The sequence below is a fragment of the Sinocyclocheilus grahami genome, unplaced genomic scaffold (assembly GCF_001515645.1).
Source record: "Sinocyclocheilus grahami isolate Dianchi unplaced genomic scaffold, SAMN03320097.WGS_v1.1 scaffold117.1, whole genome shotgun sequence".
Lineage (NCBI taxonomy): Eukaryota > Metazoa > Chordata > Actinopteri > Cypriniformes > Cyprinidae > Sinocyclocheilus > Sinocyclocheilus grahami.
This window is the reverse complement of record NW_015505296.1, coordinates 864,744-890,814: the sequence shown is the minus strand read 5'-3', so window position 1 is coordinate 890,814 and position 26,071 is coordinate 864,744. Positions and strand designations below refer to the sequence as shown.

The 26,071-nt window shown below is 39.1% G+C and overlaps 1 protein-coding gene across 2 annotated transcripts in view; it reads right to left on the bottom strand.

The window, feature by feature from the left end:
* The window catches only part of LOC107589532 (leucine-rich repeat-containing protein C10orf11-like), a 307,941-nt gene that overhangs the window by 6,455 nt on the left and 275,415 nt on the right, over window positions 1-26,071 (bottom strand). For both annotated transcript variants that reach the window (XM_016278005.1, XM_016278006.1), the window contains one exon: window positions 23,874-23,961. In XM_016278005.1, the coding sequence (XP_016133491.1) occupies window positions 23,874-23,961 (88 nt within the window). The remainder of the gene's footprint in view (window positions 1-23,873; window positions 23,962-26,071) is intronic.

Sequence of the window (26,071 nt, the reverse complement as noted above, 5' to 3'; positions counted from 1 at the left end):
AATATATATAATATATATATATATATATATATATACACACATCGACTGGAGCTGTAATATTGACCTGAAGCAGCATGACTGCTTCCTCACATGTTCAAGCGCTTAAAGCAGCTGTCTGCAAATGGCACAGGTCTGGGAGATGTCCATCCTTTCCCCTGCAGGCTGACTTCTTTAAACAAACCTCTGTGGGGAGCAGAGAGGAAAACACACATGGGCCTGCCAGGGACTGGGGAGCATGTTTAGGGTGACGAGTGATATAATACAGCACACTGCAAATTTTGCACACTGCAGCCAACTTCCACAGCTGGACACTCTGCTTATTACATGAGAAAAAAAACAAGGAGCGAGAGACAAAGGCAGGAGAAAAGGTAAAACGCAGAAGCAGCTATTTCTTACATAACCTGTTAGTGGAAAGCAGAGTCCAACTTGAACCCATGGGGACGGCTGATGAGCTGATAGCTAATATGAAAAAACACTGTCAGGGTCTGGCCTTCTCTTTATTCCAGACACTCACACACAGCCATTACACAGTGACAGATTAAAAATTTTCGGGAAGCTAATGTTTCCATGCTGCATATTCTGGCAGGGAAAAGGTTGAAAGCATTGTTCCCATCCTGTCATACCTGGATGTTTGGAGAGGAGAGGAGGTTGTCTTCATGTGAGATCGAGGTGAAGACAGGACCGGCACACTCACAGCTTATTACAAACAACACGAGCCCTCCACAGCCTCTCCATGGCCTGCTATCACAGCACCTGACGTCTTGGAAATCTGCTGTCTTTGCTTTTCTTCCTCTGGCAAAACTCCAGTGAAATTATAATAGCCAACATTTATCACACCGCCACTTAAAAAGTGTCAGGAGGAGCAATGTGAAAAATGCATAAGACTTACACACAGTACAAGCTTGTTTCACTACTAGCACTACAACTAGTTCAGGTACTAGTTACAGTGTTTCCAGCACCTCTGCAGTGTCACTGCTGAATCTACAGTGCCAGGAAAAATACACCATTTCAGTAGAATGTTATGATACAGAAAGCTAAGGCGCTGCAAAACAATACAAAGATAACAAATAGACAATGTGTCTATCATATGCCTTACTTAACAATGTTTTCAAAATCAAATTTAAAACTTTTTTCAGTCATTTACATTAGTCTACAACATATTGCAATATAAAAACTAAGTAAACAGTCATAATTCATCAACAGTATATCATAAATAATAATTTGGCATAAGCCTTTATTAATTGTGAACTGCTCTGAAAGTATGAAACTATATAATGTGCAACAGCATTTTTCCTTTGAATGTGCAGCACTCACATTTATTTAATAAAATCATAGCCTTTTGAAATTCAATAATCACTTTAGGCCTTTTCAAAATTCTATGCACAAATTTAAGGACCTGTTAAAATAATATTTAAGATGTTTTATAGCCTTAAAATTTGATTAAACAATTTAAAACATAAGACCCTGATAAAGCAAACACAAAGGAAAAAACAGTACTTCAGTGCACAAATCTCAGCCAGGTGTTTTAATAAATCAAACTACTCACAAACTCAGAAGTTGTGATCTTAAAATTGAGTCTGTTGAGCTCCTCTAAACGAGGAAAAACTAATTCATCAACTGGCCGCTCAAGTGATCTGCATACAATCAGCTTCTCTCTTCTCGAAAGCCATCAATATGTCAAGGAAAGACATATCCGAAGGATGTAGCTCTTAACATCAAGGTTATCTATTCTCTGCTCCCTCTTTCTCAGTGTTTTCCTGTGCTATCCCTGTATCCCATGCTCTCATCAGCCCTGCAATCAATCAGGGTAATAATGTTGTGGGAAAAAAATCAATTAACAATGCAATTAAAATCACTTTAGGCCTTTTCAAAATTCTATGCACAAATTTAAGGACCTGTTAAAATAATATTTAAGACGTTTTATAGCCTTAAAATTTGATTAAACAATTTAAAACATAAGACCCTGATAAAGCAAACACAAAGGAAAAAACAGTACTTCAGTGCACAAATCTCAGCCAGGTGTTTTAATAAATCAAACTACTCACAAACTCAGAAGTTGTGATCTTAAAATTGAGGCACTCCTTAGGCCAAACATATAATTATTATTATTTTATCTGTACAATTTTTTAAAGACAAAAAAATACACTCAAAAGATGTAGAAACTACTTTGAGAACTGAAAAAAAATCCTTGAATCTGTTGAGCTCCTCTAAACGAGGAAAAACTAATTCATCAACTGGCCGCTCAAGTGATCTGCATACAATCAGCTTCTCTCTTCTCGAAAGCCATCAATATGTCAAGGAAAGACATATCCGAAGGATGTAGCTCTTAACATCAAGGTTATCTATTCTCTGCTCCCTCTTTCTCAGTGTTTTCCTGTGCTATCCCTGTATCCCATGCTCTCATCAGCCCTGCAATCAATCAGGGTAATAATGTTGTGGGAAAAAAATCAATTAACAATGCAATTAAACTTTCCTTATTATCTCACAAGCTTGCAATAATACCTGAAAGGAAGACGGACGGACATCCGTATATATATATATATAGTCTGCAATCAATTAACAATGCAATTAAACTTTCCTTATTATCTCACAAGCTTGCAATAATACCTGAAAGGAAGACGGACGGACATCCGTGAGAGTGCACGAGAGGGTGAATTATGGCTGTGAGCAGCTGTAGCCGTGAGCTTGTGCTATTATATGAGCCTCAATATATCTGCCTGAGACCCTTTATCAGTCTGCAGCAACATCCTGTGATGGAGTCCTCATTATCTGGCCTAAAACAACTGCTTCTGACCTACAGCTGTTGGGCTAATATGTAATCAGGTTATGTTTTTCAGGTAATGCATTACTTGTCAAATTTACACTATAATGCATCCAAGTGCTTCTGTGGAATTTAGCTGTACGTGCTTTTTGTACCAGATAAAATAACAGGATATGTGCTTCAGTGGTACATTTGCTCTGTCCTGGAAATCACTGGTGTGGCCACCATAAACTTGACTGAATATCTTTTTTTCCGGGTTGGGAATGAGAAAAGAAAGCAAACTATTGAGACAATCTTTTGTTGAAACATTCAGAGACTTTTTTTCCTGCATTTGCAATTCTTGTGCAAATACACTTATGCTGCAATAAAAGGTCAAGAGGTACATTTGTATAATATATATATATATATATATATATATATATATATATATAGTCTGCAAACCAAGCATAGCACTGAATGAGATAGATTATTATAATATGAAACTTTTAAAATTATTGCCCTCCAACACTGCAGACCTACACCAACATAGAAAGGCCTCAAGACTCTCCCTGACATGTAAATAGCATTTGAATTATCATCTTTTAAACACTTGTGTGGAAAATGTGCTAATGCTAACGATAATTCATGGCATTAAATGTCACAGTTCACTGATTTTGTCTACATATCTTTAGAGTTGTTATTGGAGACAACTGCTATAAAGTCGAAGCTGTATTTTATATGATTTTCACAGCGACGTCTGTTAACCAAAATAAGAAACTACTACTGGCCTGCCAGAAGACAGTTTTAATGACATCCTGAAGGCAGCACTCTGCATTCACTTAGAGGTCAAAGACACAGATAATAAATATGTGCAAACCAGAAGAGATGAATATCTACATGCACTGCCAAAGAACAGCTGCGTTCGCCTGCCTCCGCACCGAGCGAGAGACGCTTAATGTCAAGAGAAAAGAAAGAAAGAAGAGAATGTTGGAGGATATTAAATTAGTACCCTGGAAAATGTCACTTATTCAATCAAAAGGGAGGCTGAAGTTGTGATGGTGTACTGGGCCGCAGTTCAAATGAAGCCATATGCAGCTGATGTGGACTGGCTTTAAGCCCAAAGCCTGCAATGAACCACAAACTACTGACCACTCCTGACACACACACAGATGTGTGGCATCGGGAAAATGAGGCTGGTTTTCATCAGCGGAAGAAAAAGAGAAAAGCTGGAGACACAGAGACGTCTCACTGAAGTATGGGTCAAGAATCAGAGGCATTGAAAGTTAAGAAAAGGGCTTGTTGTTTTCGGGGAACAATTTGCTTGTTTGCAAAATGCGACTGAGCTTTGAAATAGCATAAACAGTTTAGCATCTATACTTTACTCTGGAAAAAACACTCAAGCAACCTCGTTCTGCATCTGCTAAAATGTGGGAGTTTCTACACAAAGCAACAGAGTAAAAGTCTTGAGTGTGTCTTTAAGGATGTCAATCTTCTGATGGGAGCAACCGAGGGAAGCTAAATTCATAACTTACAGAGTTAAACTGACATTTGTTCTCATGCAATAAAAAATATTTAGTCCATTAAACATAAATACCTGTCATTATGATGCATGCACTGGATGCAAGCCTCCCCATTCCCCACTGATGTTTATTATAGCCAAACAACTGCAGCGCCTGCATGTTTTCAACTTTAGCGTATTGATTAAACTTTTAAATGGTTGCCATATAACCCAGGGACATCAGGAAGATTAATTTGCGTCAGTGTTCATCTGTAATTCATTAGCCATTTATACCCCACATCCACATGGGCTATCAAGAAAATGCGGGCCATTTTTCACTCGAGCTCAGGCTTGGGAATGGGAACTGAAAATTGCACTGCATACAAATAAGACTGGTGGCATTGGGAAAGAGAAAGCAGCTAAAAACGCTGCCAAAAGCACATCATTGAACCAGTATTCCTAATGAAACTAATGCTTCCTCCATGACAGTGGCTTGTAAGAGCACTACTAGTATATTCATTTTAGTATAGGAATATATAAACTATATACTATAAACTTCCATATAAATGGTTGAGCAATTGGAATAACTTTCCAATGCTTTATCATCATACTCTATGTTGTACACATCCTATTATCTGATAAGAATGTTTTTGTTTGTTTGTTTAGTTTTTTGCATTTTTGAAAACTCAACAAACTCCTCATGTATATAACCTATTCACAGCATTATGTGCAGTGATGAGCATAACTAGTGTTGAGGAGTAAGTAGCAATAACTAAATATATAACTATAACTAAATAACTAGTATTTTCAGTAATGTGACAGTAGTTCAGCTGTTTTAAAATAGTGCAGGTTTTCCAAGTAATGAGCTCCTGTACTTTTTCCAACGAACAAATGCTGTTTTTAATGTCATATTGTTTGCTCACACAGTTTTACTGCCGAGTGAACTGGGGTGACAAACAAACACGCTCTCCTAAATTGTCCTTTCTATATTTAGCAGTGGAGAGTCTTTATTCATTGATTAATTCCAGAGAATCAGTTAATAACCAGATTCATTCAACAACAATAACATGGTATTTTAGGTCTTTTTTAATATATAGTCGAAGATGTAGTTCAATGCTGCTTAGTAATAATTGAACTTAATTGTAGCTTTAACAAGCTAGTTTCAATGTATCTTCCCAACACTGATAATAATATATTTCTTGTTCATTTCCACTCAATGGTGAGAACATCTGTTGTAAAACCATAAGACTTTATATACATGCCTAACTTGCTCTGCTCTGACAATATCAGTTAGTGTGTTTAAAGAAGCTATGATAATGCTACAGATGACTCTATGATCATCCTCAGAAGGCTGGATTCTTGCGCATATAATGGGCCAAAGAGTAAGGATGGTCTTCCTGTCTGTACTTCCACTGTATCATTTGTCTGTGAGTTTTGTGACTGAAGTTGAGCCTGCTACATCAGAGGTGGGTTTGCAGAAATTCCTCTGAGTAGAGTTTCTTTGTCCCTGCTGTCTTTAGCAAGTCTATGATATCCAACGATCTGTTGGAGTGTCTCATTCTAATAAGGAAGTGAAGTGAAATATCAGCAGTATATTAACTTATATGCACTGAAATGTGAGGTTTTCCATTTAGCAAAAAGCCTAGAAGCTGTATAAAAGAACTCTTTGACATTAACTCATTTCTCAGAAGTACACTGGCTGTTTAGGAAAATCCCATAAAGCTTATCATAAAATACACTGGTCATATTTCACCTTGAAATAAAAATTAAAAGAAAAAGAAGGGAGAACAAATAATATTTGAACAATATTTTCTTTTTGTTTGAAACAACATGAAAATGTATTTTTATTTTTCATTGAACTGTCCCTTTAATGCTCCTAAAAGATGCTTAATTTCCTATATGCTATATATATATATATACATACATGAATTCCCTGAAATACACCTCTTTAAGTCAGCCCAACCTAAAGCAACAAAGGTAAACCTGATAGTCAGGCATGGATGAGGTCTGGCATTGAGAAAGGGTTGAGAGATTTGCTCTAGCTAGAGGGCCTGTCAGGAAAAAGCAGCTAGTTCATGCCTCAAAAGCTCTGATCAATACTGGCTTGATTTGCCACATGATTTTTTTTTCCAACCAAGCAAAATATAATCTTGATATTTTGTTGAATTGCCCGTAGTATTCTGCACTAGAGGTCTTTCATATGACCAGAGCTGTTGATTGTACTCTATTTCACCCTGCAAAATAACCATTAGCCATTATACAGTTTTAATGGCTGTCCGCTCAATGGCGTTAACCTCCACATTTTCACTTTTAACAGGACACAGCACTGCAAAAGAACAAGGCCCTCATGAGATTACTACAATCAAATATTATGAATTGAAAGCGGCAGTATTCATTAATGAAGTCCTCAAACAGCTCACCTGATAAGGACCTATCATTCTTTGTACTCCAACTTATGAAGTTGAAGAGGAAATTGAATTCTGGAGGACATAAATTTTGACTGAAGAAAGAGATTATGGTAGCAGCCTAATTCAAGCCTGGTGAAATTAATTTCAGTGACATTTATTCTACATAGAGCAAGTGTGCGCGAGGCACAGAGTGGCTCTGGGCTCTGGAGATAAGAGGAAGTCATTTGAGGTTGGGTGCTCCAGCAGTTTACAAAGCCTTAATCTCCTTGCAACAACTCATGGTCTATCATAAGGAGACTTACACGGCGACTAACAGCCATTCGCCGCTTGAATTTCCCCCGCTGTTTGTGTCAGCACGAGGAATGGCTCTGGCGCTTCACTGTAAAATACCGATTCATACAAGTACGTGTCAGTGTGGTGCTGCTGATCGTATTGAGTGGTGAACGAGTCTCGCTGGGTGTGGGGTCACAACATAAAGATGTCACACACTAATTATCCACTGCAGCATCTTCAAATGACCTGATTAGTCATTATGATTTAATAAACATTTGTGTCAAGGTCGTTAAGCGTGATTTGATAAGAATAAAGTAATACAGAACGAACATTTTCTGATGGCTGACTGGCTGTAGTCGTCATTAGCAAGAGCTTTCTAATTAAAAAGAAAAGCTGATAAGTCATTCAGACCTCAGTAAAATGTGAAAAGTTTGCTGATTTCGGTAATGATCCCATTAATAAGGCTGATGGGAAAGTTGCTCATTTCAAACTGAATCCGAGTGACATGATTCAATAACAATGTGGTGTTAAATTAATCACTGCAGGAAAGATCGCTGCACTTTTTAATCGCTTTGACATTGGAGGTCGGCCCGAGTTAACGAGGGTCTAAATCAGTGCTCAGTAAATATTAATTATCCATCCAAAACACCAAAAGTAGAAAAAGAGTGTGGGAAACACTGTAAGGTTATTATCAAAACAAACCACATGAGTGCCTAATGACTGTGTGTAGGATCATTACAAAACTAATATTTCAAATGGTTGTTGCTGAAAACAAAAACAGATCTAAAAGAAGAACTAAACAGATATGTGCATTGTCTGGTAATATTTAGATAGCATTGTTTTTTGAGACAAAACATGTCCATCTGACATTAGCATATATATGTATATATATATATATATATATATATAAAAATATAATAAATAATATATAACTCTGGAATTAATCACTAGAATGTTATTAACTGTTCTTTTTTTATTTTTATTTTTTTAAGAATTATTACATTACCACTTACTAAAACCAGACCATAACTCAATGTTTTTATACATTTAAATGGTTTTTAAATTTAGGCGAAAATTAAAAAAAAAACAAAAAAAAAACATGTATCTTCCAAAGAAACATTACAACTTAGCAATTTAAACATTCAAACAATTTTTTAAAACATTATGTTTCACAAAAGTGTCAAATCTCCCATACAAAATAAATAAATACATAAACAAATAAATAACTTTAAAAAACTCATTCAAGTCATCCTCCATATTCTTCTATTTATTTTTAATTGCAGTTGAACTCTAGATTTATTAATATGATTATGATTGTGATTAATATGATATGACACATTTTGTATCTGAGGCTAGGAAAATGTGTTTTGCCTTATCGCAGTGTGTCAGCAACACTGAGATAAAGCAAAACATCTTGTGAAAATAGAAAAATCAGGTTTCATTCAAACAAATTAATATCTCGGAACATGTTTAACAGATTGTTTTACAGATTAATCAAAAACATTTAATCTGTACATAAACAAAAAACAAAACAATGTTTTCTTCCCCGTTACACTTGATCATGTCACAAGAATCAGCGCAGGCATGACTAAGAACAAGACACTGGAAATCTTTGATTTGAGGAAGTTGGTTTAATACACTACTAACTTTAGTGGGCAGTTGGACAAATGGGTCACGTGGCTGTGTGTTGATGCTAAATTTAATGACGATGGATGTGATAAACCTCAAGCATTAGTAAGTAGTGTGGCTCCATGCTGAATGACATTTGGAATTAAAATCAAACAGCATCCAGACACCAAACTGTGGAAATGAATGGACATGTCAACATATCACAGTGCTCATTTCACTCCGAGAGAGACAACAAAAAAAGCTTATCCTGCCCACAACAATACTAATAAACATTCCTAAATGCATTTCATCTGTATAAATATATTTACTTTTACATCAATTTTGGACGCTTTTAAATCACAATTATATAATTATGACTATAGTCAATTTAACATATTGCTGTGATGTGTCTTTTACATGTGTTATTAATTTTTAGAGTGTGGATATACACTGGCTACACCTCTCGAACTATCTCACTTTTTAAAACCTATAGCACAGGGGAAAACAACCATTTTGGATAAAAGCAATACACCACGCTAGCTCTCCCATCAGCTGCTCTGCTAGGTCAACAAACAGTCTGATCTTTCCCGAAGCCAACCGTCAATTACCACACAGACACATGGCCTTCTTGCTGTCTTAAATAAAGCGCCTGACACTCCCTGGAGTGACACATATCAATACCAATCTGACAGCCCCTGTTGTCACCTCAGCCACAGAAGAGACAAGCTGCACCTGCCTCACCGTGGGACATGTGTCTGCTCGCCACATCCCCTAGCAGAGAACACACACACACACACAACCTCACTTCTCTTCCGGTGTTTGAGTGCCTTGTGCTATTTTCCGAAGCCCATTATTATATTCATTTCAGCATGGCGTCTGAGGGCTGTTGGTCTGGTACCTGAGGCTGCGGAGCCCGCTGTTGTACAGTGATTTGTCATGACATCCTGACAGAGAGCAGGAAGAGGGGGCATGAAAGGAAAAGAACAAGGGCTGAGTCGAGCTGCTGCTGGCCCAGGTTCAGGGTGCTGCTGGGTGCCCCTCTCGCCCAACAGCTCGCGTCCCGGAGCCTGGTGTCACTATGACGGTGAGGGGCATCAGTCAGACCAGAGCTTCATCTGACTGGAGAGGATCAATCTCCCACCTTAATGCGAGCGGACACAGTAAAATATCCTTTAACACTGTGTACCACCCTCCCGCCCCTTTCTGAGTATCTGACTGCCTGATGATCTTCAGTGTGACAGCTCACACTCCAAATTGCTTCGTACATTTTTTTGAGAAATACACTTTTGTATGAAATGCTATGCTAATGTAAAGGCAATTGTCCCCTTACAAAAAATGACTATGATAACCACAGTTTCTGCCAAAATTCAATTTCTACAGTTATCATTATAGTAAAAACATTCTTGAAACAAAAAAAAAATAAAACTGACTCCATAGTGCAATAATTTATCAGTTGGTGGATGCACCAATATTAAAATTCATGCCAATAACGATAAGCCAATAATTGTTTTCATATCAAGGGTGATAACCAACATTTGCCTTCAAATAAAGTACTTAATTATTATTATTATTATTATTATTTTATTTATGCAACAAAATAATTACGCACCAAATTAAAATGCACAGATTTTTTAAAAATGTTTTAATTTTTTGCTGCTGTTGGTAATTTATTTATTTATTTAAAAAAGGGGGATGAATATCATTAAACTTTTCCAGTGATCTGATGAATTTCAAGCAGATTTCAATGACCTCACAGTACTGCACAACAGCTAAAGTCTGGTTTGAAACCTTAAATTGAAAAAATTAGTAATGAAGCCCATGAATGTAATGATAGGGACTACGATGACTGACAGCGGAGGCTAAATCCAACGCAAGGCTTTGAGTCGCAATTACAAAAGCACTCGTGCCTGACAGAGGCCTACAGACAGAGACCTTACACTTGCGAAGAAAGAGAAAATAATATCCTGGGGAATGATAATGGATGATCTCATGAGGTTTGGATATATGAAGGCAGGCCGGTGATGATGAGATGCTATTGTCGAAGCCCTCTCGGCCCCCTCTTAATGGATGGCTTTACTGTAAGTCTCCTCTCCCTAATTAATAAGACACATACAGTTTGCGGATGCAGGAGGAACGGAGTGGAGAAGATGAGGGGTGATTAACGACATAACACTCAAGCCGAAGAGGATGTCTCCCCCCGTGTTCATTCTCCCTCTCCTGACATCCTCGGACCGTCGTCAGTGGCCTGCACATCCCCTGACAGGTGGAATAATAGCGGTCATACATCACTGCTCCCGAAAAGTCCAATAACCTAAATCTTCACTTGCCACACAGCCTGAGACTCGATTACTTTATTGACATGTAATCTTCATAAGGGAAGAAATATTGAGCATGTAAGGTCAGTCGGTTATGAAGACGTATTATCATATTATCTGCATGGGGGTTGTAGGGGCGAGGACCTGACAAAGCTAATTATAATCGTACATGTTACCAGGCTCCAAGCGCATTATGTGCTTGGCTGCACGAGTGAGTCTGGGCAGAGGAAGGGAAGGACAGGAGGCGGCTGTCCAAATATAAGAAAGCCAGGATGTCCTTTTAAGGGCATCACAACTAATGAAGTCAGATATCATCTAATATATGTCCAGCACGCTAATCTCTCTCATTCATTCATACATCTATGGGGATAAAAATTCTGCTAGATAAAGAAGGGATTGCCCGTTGCATGGGATATTGGAGGATAATATTAGCTGGGGGAGTTGGGGGTGGAATAAAAAAATGAAACCCTACCTTGAATACAGCTTAAAGTTCAGCAAATATCAGTTGTGATTTGCGCAGTGACTTGAACAGTTGCACTGCCCAAATGTCACTGTTAGTTAGTGATTCTGGAAGCCGAGCTTGTGGCTCTCCACCCCTCCTTTCTCATCCCCAAGGTTATCTTAATATCAGGCTTGCGTCTGCGCTGGTCATCATCACCATATATTATGTCACATTCAGATAAACAGGCCTATACATGAAAATTGAGGTGATATTTCAGATTGTCCTCCAGCTGAAAGCATTCCTCAGACTGCTACTTTTACAGGACTAGATTTAATATCCTGAGAGTAGCACTCCCAGTTTTCTAGGGGAAAAGCTATGGCTACTTTAAGGCATAAACACAAAGTATTGCCCTGAGTCACAACATGAGCGGGGCAGCCGGGTCACTGGATATGAACACGCCTTTGCTCGCTTCCTTGCTGAGGGAGGAATTGCACTTCAGGACATGTGTGTTCATTCTGAAGTGTTTTATTTCATGCCATTTTTGTCTTTTATTTGCTTCTTGCTTCCTGAGAACAAACTGTGTTCGCTTGTATCTGAGGCGATGCTGAATGGTAAAGTAGTTTGCTGGAGGTGGTACAATTTCAAGCTGCTCCCAGGGGAGGCTGGTTAACAGAGTCTTAATGGTGTCAAGTGAAGAGGCGTATTTTAAGAGCATTTGAGAAGATCTGAGCTCTCGGAGACACACACATACACTTCTGTTCAGAAGTTTACACAGCCTTTGCAGAATCCACAAGACGTTTATCACACACAACTATCACAAATGGTTGCAAGCAGTCAGTGGAGATGCCCGTGGACGAAATGCACAATATAAAGAACCAAGGGCATGCGAACTGCTCACTTGTGTAAATTAAGTTATTATTGGTTGTGGAATAGATACTGTGTAAATAATGAGCAGCTTCTTCAGGGCAGTGCAAAATAAAGTAAAATAAATGAAATATATCTACAACATATACAAATAATAATAATAATAATTATTATTATTATTATTATTAATATTCTCAGCAATGACGAATTAAACTGATCAAAAGTGATAGTATAGACTTTTACATTGTTACAAAATATTCCAATAAGATATAAAATATTTCAAATAAATGAACTTTCTATTCATCAAAGAATCCAAAAAACAAAAAATATTATGCAGCACAACGGTTTTCAATATTGATAATAAGAAATATTTTTTGAGCAGCAACTCAGGACTGGAGAAATGGCTGTTTAAAATTCAGCTTCACCATATATAATAATATTATAAAATAAATGACAAAACATAATATATTACAAAACAATAATTTTTCATTGTAATATACATTTGAATATCTCACAATATTACTATTTTAGTGTGTTTTTGATCAAATAAAATTATCCTTGGTTTTCTCATACGTTATTTAGAATACAAAAAAAAAAACAGATGAAATATTTAAATGACGTGTATGTATCTCTTTCATTTAAAAAAAATCTGCAAGGAGTAACTTAGGAGAAAAGAGGGTTATAACACAACTTATATAAAAATATATTTTGCACTACAAATAGTTTCAGTTGCCCATGCCAAGGCCAAACTCTAAATTAAAAGCATCTCGCTGCAGTTATTTTCTAAATTCTCAATTGTGTACTGGTTAGGAACAACATAACTATATTTGAAAAAGATATTATCTAATGCAGCACATTAGCAGAAGCTACAGTGCGGTTTACAACAGAACATGAAGCTGCCAAATCCTTTGGGCAAATCCATTTTGTTCACTAAATAACAGCTCAATAAATGACTTTGGGAGATCAGAGAATCCATCAAACCGAGTACGACAGCAGCAGAACTTGATCCTGACATCTTGCATTGGCTAGGTGACCTGAAGTTGAGTGGTTAAACCAGCAGCGAGACTGAAGAGGCATGATTTCCTAGGGAAATGAGGAAAGTACTCATTCAAATGACAGCAATCTGGAATTCATTTCAGTGTCTGACCTCTATGACTCAGTCAACTCAACAGTCTTACAGCGACACAACATGTCAGGAATGATCACCCAATCAAATTATGACAGTAAAACAATGTGTCCGCTTACATTAATATGATGGGGAAACCTGTTCTCTTTCGTTCGACTTCATGGGCAACTCATTTTGACAGATTAAAAAGTTGCCTGAGATGCAAAGCCTTGTTTGACCTAGTTATCTGTTTATTTTCAGAACCATTTCGACCGACCCTACAATAATTCAAGCTGAAACGTTAAATATGCTTAAGGAGTGAACGGCACAGCTCAAAGTACCTGACCTCAGCTGACTTTGATAAATTATGACATTAAGTTCAAGTGCCTGCTCAAATTTGGCCAAAAGTCCTGCTCCACTTTAGAGCGAGCCATCAACCACAGTAAATGTCAAATTCTCATCAATTTGCGCTCGGAGTCTCTGACATACTTGATCCGCCCTTTTTGAGGCTGTTGCGTGGCAGTGAACGTTAACCGTCCGTTTCCCAGCATTCACATGGAATAAACGATGTGCTAGGTCATTAACTTGAGCTACGCTGATCCTCTCGTAATAGCCTGTGTTCAGATATCAGAGAAGGCGGGGGTGTCTCGTGATGCTGTGCTGAGGTATAGTTGACAACAAATCAGTAAATTCACTGGGGAGCAAGAACACAGTTTTGACAAGAGTCCAATGGAGCTTGCTGTAACTGACAGATGAGTTCAGTCCCTTCCACCACAATGATTTCATCCCAAGAAAATCTGTGGATCGAATGGGGGAACGGAGGTCACAGGTTACTGTGAGTCAGTCATCGTCTCGAATTGCTTATTAAATCATCACTGTGCTTTGCTCTTTATGCTAATGGGTCAGTGACAATAAAATAACTTTTGTATAATTTTCAAGAAAAAAGTTTAATGACACCACACACACCCATTTAAAAGTTTAGGCTCTGTAAGGCTGCTCAAGAAACATTTCTTCTTACTCTTAACGTTGAAAACAGTTGTGCTGTTTAATATTTTTGTAAAATAACAGTAAGCTTTTGTATATGTATATCTCACGTTTTTGGGGAGTTGCACAAACGTGACATTTTACAATCTGAATTAACCTTACCTTGTCATATAAAAGTCAAATTATCAGATTTTTAAGAAACTTATTGATCTTAACATAGTCAAGAGAATAGGAGCCCCTTGATGTCTAGAATGTAATTTGCTTTTCAATTAATATTATTATTACCACTACTACTACTACTATAAATAAAAGATTACTTAAAGTTTGCTTTTTAAGAAAGTAATTTCACTTTCTTTATGATGATGATATCTCAACAGTTGTATCACCCTGATATGTTTGACTTTGTCATCCCAAAAATATCATATTTAGACATGTTCTTGCTCATCATAGAAGTAGTATATCCAAGTCATTGTATAGATGAACTGCATTTTTGAAACTGCATTTTTTGCCATTTATGTAAAGGATTGAACAGACATCTTTCATAACATGTTTTCATCTATCACTGATGATTAATAAGCCTGAAAAACACAAGAAACATAATTAAAATAGAATAAATGGAAGCTGTCACCGAATTAATTGCTATCATTTGTAAATTGATTGTATATTGAATCACACTAACAAACGCAAACGCTGCCAAAAAAGGCCTCGCTATGAATAATAATGAATAATAAATAGTTCCAGCATGTATCTTCAACAGTTCTGAATTATAACTCTTTGGTGTGATTTTCTCTTCCTGCAAGCAGCATTTGTCTTCATAAACTTTTCCACTGGCCCGTCACATGATCATTATAATGCAATCAGGGCTCATTGTGCACAGATCAGTTTCGCCATCAAAAAGACAAGTTGGCTCAACATCTGCCAGGACTCTGTCTCAGCATCTGAGAGGGTTGAGACAGAGTCCTGGCAGACATGACATGACCCCCCCCTGACATGAACACAGCCATCCATATCAACCTAAGCAAGAGAAGGGAAATTTGAGGACCCTGCATCGATCCCGCCGTAAAAATATCCAAACCATATGGCTTGCCTCTACCCTCATAAATTACAATGATAAAGTCCTGGGGTTCGAGACTGTGAAAGCCACGCTAACCTGCTCTAAACTCTTGGCAGGACTAAAAGCACACAGGAAATACTATCCTGCATCTCAGATGTCCCAAACTCAAGTCACAAATCACGCACAAATATGAATAATGCTTAGACTGCATTAGCAATCACTTTTAAAGCTGATTAGAACGCAGGCATGGGGTATCCATTTGTATGATATATTTCCTGTCAGTCTCCTGAGATGGTCCAGCACGACTGGGAAGCAGACCAAAGCCCCAAGTACCGTAACTATGTTATTGCGAATGGGCTGGGCAGGTTGGCTTGAATTCATGTCCTTGTCCATCATGCTGACACATTCTCCGTCCTGAGGTATCACGTAACGCTCACCAGTGTTTCTTTTGTGTATGTATTAATAGATCATCCAGGAGGGACTGCTTCATCACAGGCAAAGCTGTACTGATTAAAGACTCTAAAGCGATGACATAGCGGCTTTAGCAGTGAATTAACTGCTGCTGGTGGGCTAATGCTAAAAGATTTGGGTTGCAAAGACCATACTTGTAGACACAGAAATCAGGGAGTTACTGAGACTGTGCTGTATCACACCTTTACACAATGTTATGTAATGTTAATGTAAAGGGTAAGGAAAGCTGTGCAATTAGTGAATTGTATTGTTTGAAGAAAAAAAAACTGTGGTGATACTATAGTACAGTGATATAATTACGGTATATGGTTACATACAGTACTTGGATCTATTCCATAAGAATATCATGGAATTGTGACAAAAAATTTTTGTTTTGAAGCCTGTTTTGAAGATAAAACATTGTTAAAAAAAATAATATAAAAAGGTAAAAAGTTGCTTTTTAAAAGCAATAAAAATGTTTTATTATCATTATTATTATTATTATTATCACCATTTAAAATAACTGTTTTCAATTTTATTAAAAAGTAATTTATTCCTGTGATGGCAAAGCTGAATTTTCAGCAGCCATTACTTCAGTCTCACATACTCCAGTGTCACATGATCCTTCAGAAATCATTCTAATACAATGGATTTGGTGCTCAAGAAACATTTCTTATTGTTATCAATGTTGATAATGCATACCTTTACACATACCGATACATTTTTACATGATTCTTTGATTAATAGAAAGAACAGCATTTATTTGAAATAGAAAACTTTTTTGATCAATTTAATGCATCCTTGCATCCTGAATAAAATCATACATTTTTTTAAAACAAACAAACAAACAAAAACTCCCCTTACTTTAGTGTAAATAATAAAATAAATAAATACATAAAAAATGTACAAAGTCCACTTATAGCTTTTTCTGGCAAGACCCTCACACTTATACAAAAAGAGACAATCTGACTGGCATGTATAAAGCAGCCAGCCATATTTAAGAACATATTTTATTATTTCGTTAAAAGTTCCACTCATGGATATATAGTTAAGTGCCTTATACACATATATACACACACACACACACACACACACACACACACACACACACACACAAACAAACAATCTGGTGACTAGTTCTTCCAAGATTTTGCAATATCGACTTTGTTTCCAGACGGACTGATAAAATAATACGAGTGCCTTCACTCACAAAAGTTGTGTAAATCCAGCCAGTCATATTAGAGATGAGAGGGACTTCTTAAAAGGCCATTTTAATTCATAAACACTACAGCAGGCTTTTGAGAGCATTTTTCTTTGAGCATCCCAAGGAGCACAGCTACCATTAGATATTAACATGCCTTATTAACTTGAATCATTAAAAAGAAATGATCTCTCACTTTCATATTCCAGTGACTGCACCAAAGTACAAACAAATATGTTAAATGATATTAAAATAAACAACACCATCTCAACAGCATCATGTTGAAACCCTTCACCACATTTCAGCTGCGCCTTCAGAGACTCATTCCACTACATCAAACAGCAAAGTATAAGAGGAAAAAAGAAAGAAAGACAAAGAAAAAAACTATGGTGTTGATGACATCCTCAAATCCAAACCAAACAGAATTATTCAACGAATGCAGTGCCATCTCATATGGAGATAATGACACTGAAGACAGAGAAGCCATCTCAGAACAGTTCAGGATGCCAAGCCCGAGTTCAGCAGTTGAAACTGTCAAGGAAGTTAAGTCTGTCCTGGTGTTTTAATCTACCCTGCTCCGAGGAAAGAAAGAAAGAGAGGGAGAGGGGGGTGCGTTCCAGGCTTGGTGATAAACAGGACTCTGACTGCCTCATGGAAGAATCCGATCCCATCTCTGTGTTCTTTTCTCTCTTGCACTGATAGACAGTGAAGAATGGCTGGAACAGTCTGGCTCTTCCTCTGTCTTCCTCTATTAATCTCCATCTGCAGACTAATGGATATTCATGCTCCTGTGCCAAAGCAGTCCTGGGAGGCCCACCACAACCTCTTGAGAGAAATCATATCATATCATCTCGCTCCGACAAAGGAAACAAAAGCAGTTCTCACAAAGAGAGGCCCAAAAAACAGCCCCTGGCATCTCCTATACAAACCTACAGGCCTGTAGGAGTCTACTTAAGGCAGCGGTCTCCCACAGATGGATTGAAAGCCATTACAAGCAATTAATCAGGGCTGTAGAAGACCAAGGATATCCAAAGCAGATGTATGGGAGTTACATCAAATGACTAATATGAATCAATATCATACTGACCTTTTTTCCATCCATTATGTTTTGGCACCTGATCTGAGGAGAGTCGAGGTGTAAATCTGAAAGTCAATATAAACTTGCGTGATGGCCATTCATGTTTTATAGGAGCTCATTACTTAGCTGTAGCTGAAATTATAGGTGTGTTTTATAAAGGGGCTTTAAATGGCCACAAAACACCCCAAACTCATTATACAGAGATCCTAAACACCTCATCAGGACTGGAAAACCCTTCGGATCATAACATTGTCACGCAGCAAAAATATCTGTAAGACAGTTCTCCCTCATCCAGATCAACTGAAAACATATGTTAGCCATTTGGCCAAAAACTATGCAAGGGAATAAACACACATCATTCTCTTCAGGAATGAAGCAATGGATTACATATTCAATCCTTTCTTATAAAGGCACGAACATAACCCTGTGATCAACAAATTTATGATTTGTAGAAAATAAAATAGCTACTCTCATATTTATTATTGGCTCTGTTCCAAAACCTACTGAGCTATCTACAGTATATAGGCAACACATTTCAGAGCATCATAGGCGTCCACCTAGTGTGAAACCTGTTTCAAAAGGTAGAAGGTAGGATATTTATGCTGCCTGAAATATAAATTGTACTGTATAAATATTAGGGATGTGTAAATGAAATTAAAATTCTGGCTAATACTAAAAAAAGGTGAATTATTTTTCATGTTATGGTTGATAACTGATCAATTCTACTCTTCGTCTAGCACTAGAAAATACAGTAAGTGATTAAGCACAACATTATAATGTACTGTACATATGAAAACAGATATTCATCTGCAAAAATTCACAACTAACAGCGGTATTAGTGTTCTTACAAAGTAACTTTAAGTGTATGTTAGATGATGGCAAAGGTAATCTAAATGTAATAATATGGGAAATGAGCATGTACAGTTAAATGTACAATATAAGCCAACCAATAACCAACATGGTATTGATATATCATGCATCCCTAATTATTTCAATACTGAAAATACAGTGCAACTATATTTTTGCATTTTTTAGGAAATACAGTAGACCACTTCTGTGCATACATTCGCAGTGCTTATTAAATAACCAGTCTCTTAAAAATACCAATAAGACAGCAAATAAATCAGGATTCCAAAATCTCCATCATAATGTCAGCATAATGCCTGACAGGGCCAAAGTTTGGAGCTGGTTTGAGAATAACACTCGTCAAGGGAAAAACATTACTGTTACAATCATCATGTGAGAACCTTTAGAATCTCATTGAGCACGTACAAGCACTTTTCCAATATCAAATTCTAAAGGTGCATACAAAGATTGATACACACACTGCCTGGAAGAGAGAATGACAGCTCAACAAGCTTACCATGCAGTTTGGCCTGCAGGATTCAGTTATATGCAGTATGCACACATGCAAACTCATGCTTATGAAACAGCAGAGAGGAACAACTGCTCGACAGGCCATAATTAAGAGGCAACTCTGCCAAAGGCAAAGCTTGGGGCTATTGCATATCCACTGGGCTGTAAAATGAGACAAGCAATAGCACATCAACAACACCAATCAAATTTATCTCAATTACACAAGATAGCTGGCATAAACATCTCTGTCTAGGGCTGTATGTTAAACATGGCATTTTAGCTAAACAATGCGGGTACAGATCCAGAATTTGGTAATTGAGTGATGCACGCTATCCAGATGTAAGTTAATGGAGGGTAGGCAGACAAACAGCAGGTGTAATTCTCTTTCAGTCCTGCTGATCTCTAAAAGTCGGTGCTTAGCACCCACTGCTCCATCATCTGGCCTCTCCCAGTCTCTGTGACAGCACATTTGTCATCATTTTCACATTTTGGGCAAGAAATGTACTGTTATAATGGCGCCCTCTGAATGGTTCCAGATGTTTGTTTATTTGTTGTACCACAAGTGTAAAGTCGTTTATTCTTCATATGCAGTCCCGTTTTGGGGCTACAAATCAGCGGCAGCATAATGATGGCAAACTGTATTGAAAAAAAGCATGGTCCCTGGGGGGTCTTCAGTTAAGATTTCCTCTTTGAAGGCTGCCCGCCTCAAGGGTTTAGTTGTGTGCCATTTAAAATACAGTCAACTCAGCTGGAGCAGGGCCCAGAAGCCCAGAATAGGAGCGTTTAAAGGCGGCGCGCACACGGCTGATGGAGGAGTACGGTTTCACCCTCGACGGCCTCTGGTTCGCTTGCCATGGTGAAGATGAATGATGGGAACTCAAAAGTGGTGGTTGCTGCTTTATATGTCCAGAGATGTATATGAGGATTTGTATATTTTCCATTTCAATTATGTATGAAGTTCCAGGGCAGTTGTGTGACCTGTCATGATGATTGTTATTGATATGGCTATCTAGAATGTGACAGCAGTGAGAGTGGTGGCTCCACTTTATTTTTGTATGTATTCGTGCCTGTGGAAAGACAAACATTGTCTCATGTAGTTTGGTTTAGAGGTGGAGCTTTATATTTAAAGCAACAGTTCACCCAAAAAAAAAAAAAAGTAAAAAATTATAGCGTATAATAGGGTTGCATGATTAATGTAAAGAAAATGATAAAAATAGTGATTGTGATCTAAAATTATAATAGATAAAAGATGTTGCTGGTGCATATTGCATGCCCAAATGCACGTTAAATCAACCAAAACTGAAGCAGATTCAGAGATGAGTTTGTGCGTAGCAAAATTTACTGCAAACTGAGCTGGTCCCAGATTCACCGCAGCAGATCATGAGCTGCTCATGTGAACACAGTGCCGCACTTCACTCTGAAACACGCAGCGCATCAAAGCCTTTGCGAATGGACAGTTCCACTAATCCATATGGCATATTGCTTTTATATCGATTAATCATGCAGCTATTGCACCTATTATATTCACTGAAAGTCTTTTACTTTACTGTGACGAGATGGGCGGGGCCGAGAGCCGTGGGAACGGAGCGAGGCCGGTGGAGTAATTGCTAATGCGCGACACCTGCACCACTCACCGGTCTCGAGTCTCACGGAGGAGCTCCGGAAGTATAAAGAGGAGAAGTGACGACCGTGTTAGACGAGAGAGGACCAGGCCTGGATTTTATTTTGTGTTTTGGTTTTGTTTGTGTGCGACAGTCGTCCGCGAGGGGCTGTCGCGCTGTTTTGAGTTTATTTTATTATTAAAGTTTGTTTAAATGTTCGCCGGTTCCCGCCTCCTTCTTCCCGACCTAAAAAATGTTGTTACATTGGTGCCGAAACCCGGGAGGAAGGAGAGACACGCTGTCAGAGAGCCCTCACTGCTGAGGGGGATCGCGGTGCTGAGGAGATCGGGCGGCAGGAAGAAGTGGAGAGACCGCCGGTGGCTGCCCGAGGCGGTGGTGCTGGAACGACGGAAGGTGAGGGGGGACGGAGAGCTCGCTGCCGCGCTCCTGGGTCGAGGAGGGGTGGCTGCCATCCGTGAGGGAGCGGAGGAGTCTGCCCGTTCTTCAGGAGGCCGGAGCCTGCGGCCATCCGCCATGATTGGGGAGGAGCAGGGAACGGGGGACTCGCTGCCGGCTGCCCTCAATAGGAGGAGCCATCGCCGTCCGCCAGGAGGCGGAAGAGCGGTGGGCCGTCCACCAATGATGTCCAGTACCATCGCATGGCACCGCGAGTGAGAGCCTCTCAGCCGGTTGAGGACCAAGCGGCAGTGTGTCTGGGAACCTTACCCAGAATTTTTTTTATTTTTTCCTCTCTCATCTGTCTCTCCTCATCCTCCCGTCTCTTTTTCTCTCACCTCGTCTGTCTGTCCTTACCCCCAGGTACGCCGCGGCCGCCGTGATCGGCTCCCCTGGGAGGGGGGAGTAGAGCGCAGTCTCGTGAGTACCCCCCGGCCTGCGAGGGGCGATGGGGGTATGTGACGAGAGGGGCGGGGCCGAGAGCCGTGGGAACGGAGCGAGGCCGGTGGAGTAATTGCTAATGCGTGACACCTGCACCACTCACCGGTCTCGAGTCTCACGGAGGAGCTCCGGAAGGATAAAGAGGAGGAGTGACGACCGTGTTAGACGAGAGAGGACCAGGCCTGGATTTTATTTTGTGTTTTGGTTTTGTTTGTGTTTTGAGTTTATTTTATTATTAAAGTTTGTTTAAATGTTCGCCGGTTCCCGCCTCCTTCTTCCCGACCTATAAACGTTGTTACATTTACATTTTATCAAATTTTCAAATTATACTCTTTTGGAGCTTGACAGGACCATCGTTTGTAAATACAATTGTTGCGGGAAGATTTTTTTCTTTGGTAAAACAAACAGTATGGAGGTTTAGAACGACAAGGTGTAGAACGATAATTTTTGGGTGAACTGTTCCTTTAAGATGACATTTGTCTCTTGAAAGAAACTTTGGGCTAGGTTCAGGCAACAGGCCGGTTTAAAGCTTGTGGGAGCTGACAGCAGCGTTACTTCCCTGTGGCAACGCTCTCCCCCCTCCATCTCCAGACTCTCATGGTTCTCCATGTCACGCCACGCCTGCCTCCTTTCTTAGCTTACATTTCTCTCCTCTGAGCCTCTCCTGTCTGCTCGCTGTTTGTCCACTTCCCAATTTCCCCCCAAAACAGCAGACAAGGGTCTTACAACCCAAAGCCAAGAAGCTCCTGTGCAATGCATATAGCTGGTCCTCCCTCTTCCCTCCACAGACCTTCTGTCTGCTGTAATTACCCATGGCACCTTGGCTCTGGGGGCCTGGCGCAGGTGACATCAATTGTAAAAATATTGAGAAAAGGTAGAGCAGGCCCCTGTTTGAGACAGCCTGCTGTCATATACGCCGCTAATCCTGCTGGCCACTGCAAGGCAGCAAGTAACATATAGCAAACATGACAGGCCTAGGCTTTTACCTATGGAAGCATGCCCTAATTTCAGCCATTCTACTGCATAAAACTATTCACCCGAAAATTGAAAATTCATCATTTACTCATGCTCATGTCATTCTAAACCAGTAGATTATGTATGTATGCATGTATTTATTTATTTATTTTCGTACAGTGAAAGTCAGTGTTGTTTTGAACCCCACTGTGAGTAAATGATGACAGAACTGTAATCTGTGGGAAAACTACTCCTTTAAGAGCAAAATACTACACTATATAAGCAGTTAATTATTGCACTGCAATACGATTACACAGACGCCCAATGAATTATAGGCAATCCAAACACAATGCCCGACTTCCACTGACAGTGTCTTGGAGGTGAACTGCATCTTTTAGTGTCATGGCTATTCTATTAAAGCATTTTCATGGCACAGCCAAAGGTGAGTTTTAGTAAAGAGTTACAGTGTCAGAGCCGATGCATTAAGCAAATAGAATAGGCAATAAGTCAAGATAAATAAAAATGGCGTGATAAAGGCAGAGGAATAAAAAGAGGCGAAGGACAAAGATGAGGGCTTGTGTTATCTAATGCTGCAGTACAGTATCGTAAAAATAACAAATGGAAAGTGTCAGCTCGCCCAAATCTAAGAAGGAGAAAAAATATTTCATATGTCAGCTCCGTTCACCTTTTAATGGACTATTCTCAAGCAGCATGATTTTGACAAAGCACTGGGCTTTCCTCTACATCACTTGAGAGGTGCAGGTCAGCCTTTGTGAAATAGATCTGTCCTTGGTGGGGGGTTGAGAGGCACACAGCTGACCTCGCATGAAAGTACCACCGCCATGGCCGTGACATAAAAACAGTGATTTGCATTGCACAGACAAAAGAGCATGATAAATGTGGCCGGCATGAAAGCCTCTTATAGAGTCCAGCACATCAAAATCTTTTCTGCACAGCTTCTATTAGCAATCGAGTGTATGTTTGTTTCGATACCTGTCATTCAAGAATAGTGCGTCATCGCACTTTTTTGTCTAAATAACACTACCTTTGTGGTTTCGGGCATCTTTGGATCCTCGTGGCAGTGGGGTGTATGACGTAGTGGTGGATTTGGATCTCAGATCACTGGCGGCGTCCTGAAAGAAAAAGAGTTTGGACAAACATGAATTCAGCATACTCAGTTTACACACCTGTGAACATTTATAACATCTCCAACTATTCATTATCCAAGACAGACAGGATAAATGTTGGTGTTTGATTTCTGTATAAAATGATCCTAATTGAGTTAAATCAAAAGAACTCATTTGTCACAAGCAATCTAGAATATTTTCCCAGATAGATGACACAAAAGGGAGAGAGAATAGAAAGGCACGGCGGGGTGAGAGACAACCAAAGAATGCGGTTGAGATTTCACTGCCATGACTGATTGTCTAAATGCCATAAATTTTATCAGCCCCAAGGAGAGGAAATGTTAGGAGCGGCGTTCTTATTTTATCAGGGGTGCAGGACGAGGGCAACTTTCATTATTTTGCAGGGATGCGAGTGAAAGGTGAGGACGGGCCATGGCTTTGATTATATGTCCCCTGCCTGTTTAAAAGAGGGGGCCACCAGGGGAAGGGCCCCAGTCACCATTCAGCCATGAAAAGCCCCGCGGGTCAGGCACGGGTCAGCCTGCCACTCACCAACACACGCTGTTGTGTGTTGACAATCTAACAGGTGGCATGAAATTACTGCTCTCCAAAGGCCAGACCCGAGTTTAAGTAAACTCATCTTTCATTGCCCGACCTTAAAAATACAAATATATTCACATAAAGGCCACAGCATAGACAGACAGAACAGGGGAACAGCTGGAGAGAATACAGATCGTCTGTGTGCTTCTGGTAGGTCACAAGTGTTGTTCTCCACCTCCTTTGTCTTCTTTCAAGGACCAAAACACAGTATATCATGATGTGTTGATATCTGATGCCTTTGTGAAAATATTCTGCTCTTCTGCAGGCAGGAATTCTCAGAGCATTTAATCATTGTGAGGGCTAAAATGACAAATAAACAGAGTAGAGGTGGCCTATTTTTATTTCATTCATTGAAAACACTCGGCTTAGTGCTGAGAACGTATTATTCATATACCGTTCAAAGGTTTGGGGTTGGTATGACTTGTTTTTTATGTTTTTGAAAGAAGTCTCTTACACTCTCCAAAGCTGCATTTACACTTACAATTTAAAATAATTTTCTATTTGAATATATTTTCAAACAAAATGTATTTCTTGATGGCAAAGATGGATTTTTAGCAGCCATTACTTCTGTCTTCTGTGTCACATGATCCTTCAGAAATCATTCTAATGTGCTGATTTGCAGCTCAAGAAACATTTCTTATCAATGTTGAAAACAGTTGTGATGCTTTATATTTTTTGTGGAAAAAAGTGGTTATTTTTTCAGGATTTTCAGAATAGAAAGTTCAAAAAGCAGCATTTATTTGATTGATTTATTTTTGCTGACTAAAAATATTAAGTATTTACATTAAGCAAAATTATAATAAAATAAAGTTGACTGAAATTTAAAAAGTGTAAATATAGCAATATTTATGATAGACACACTGATCTATAATAGAGAACTGGATTGCTCATGACGTCATAAAAGTGAAGCCACCGCACCGCCATATTGGTATTGCCTAGTATTACACGCTATTGAATTAAAGGGGTCATATGATGCGATTTAAATTTTTCCTTTCTCTTTGGAGTGTTATAAGCTCTTGGTGCATAAAGAAGATCTGTGAAGTTGCAAAGACTAAAGTCTCAAATCCAAAGAGATCTTCTTTATAAAAGTTAAGAGTCAGCCACGCCTACCTAAAACGGCTCGTTCTAACACGCCCCCACATATCAACCTCACTATGTGGGAAGATTTGCATAATGCCGCCCAAATGTGCACGCAAAGAAAGAAGGTGTAACTTTTATTCTCGCTGTAGTATTGTTGTTGCCGCTGATGCCATGTCGTGAAAGGCGCTGTGTTTCGTTGAGAAAGCGAAACTACTTTGTTTAGCCTTCCAAAAGAGGACAATATCCGCTTCGTCATGCCTAGAGCTGATTTGTGCTGGTCGCTGAGGAAATACATCAACTTCACGCTGTGGATCGCCAGATCGGCTTTCACCGTGGACGAAGCGGAGTCCAGCCCGGGGTCATCACATGTGGTTGCTGCAAGCCCGACAAACGCTCTTTCGTCGAATCCGCCGGCTGCGCCGTTCTCAAGCCCACC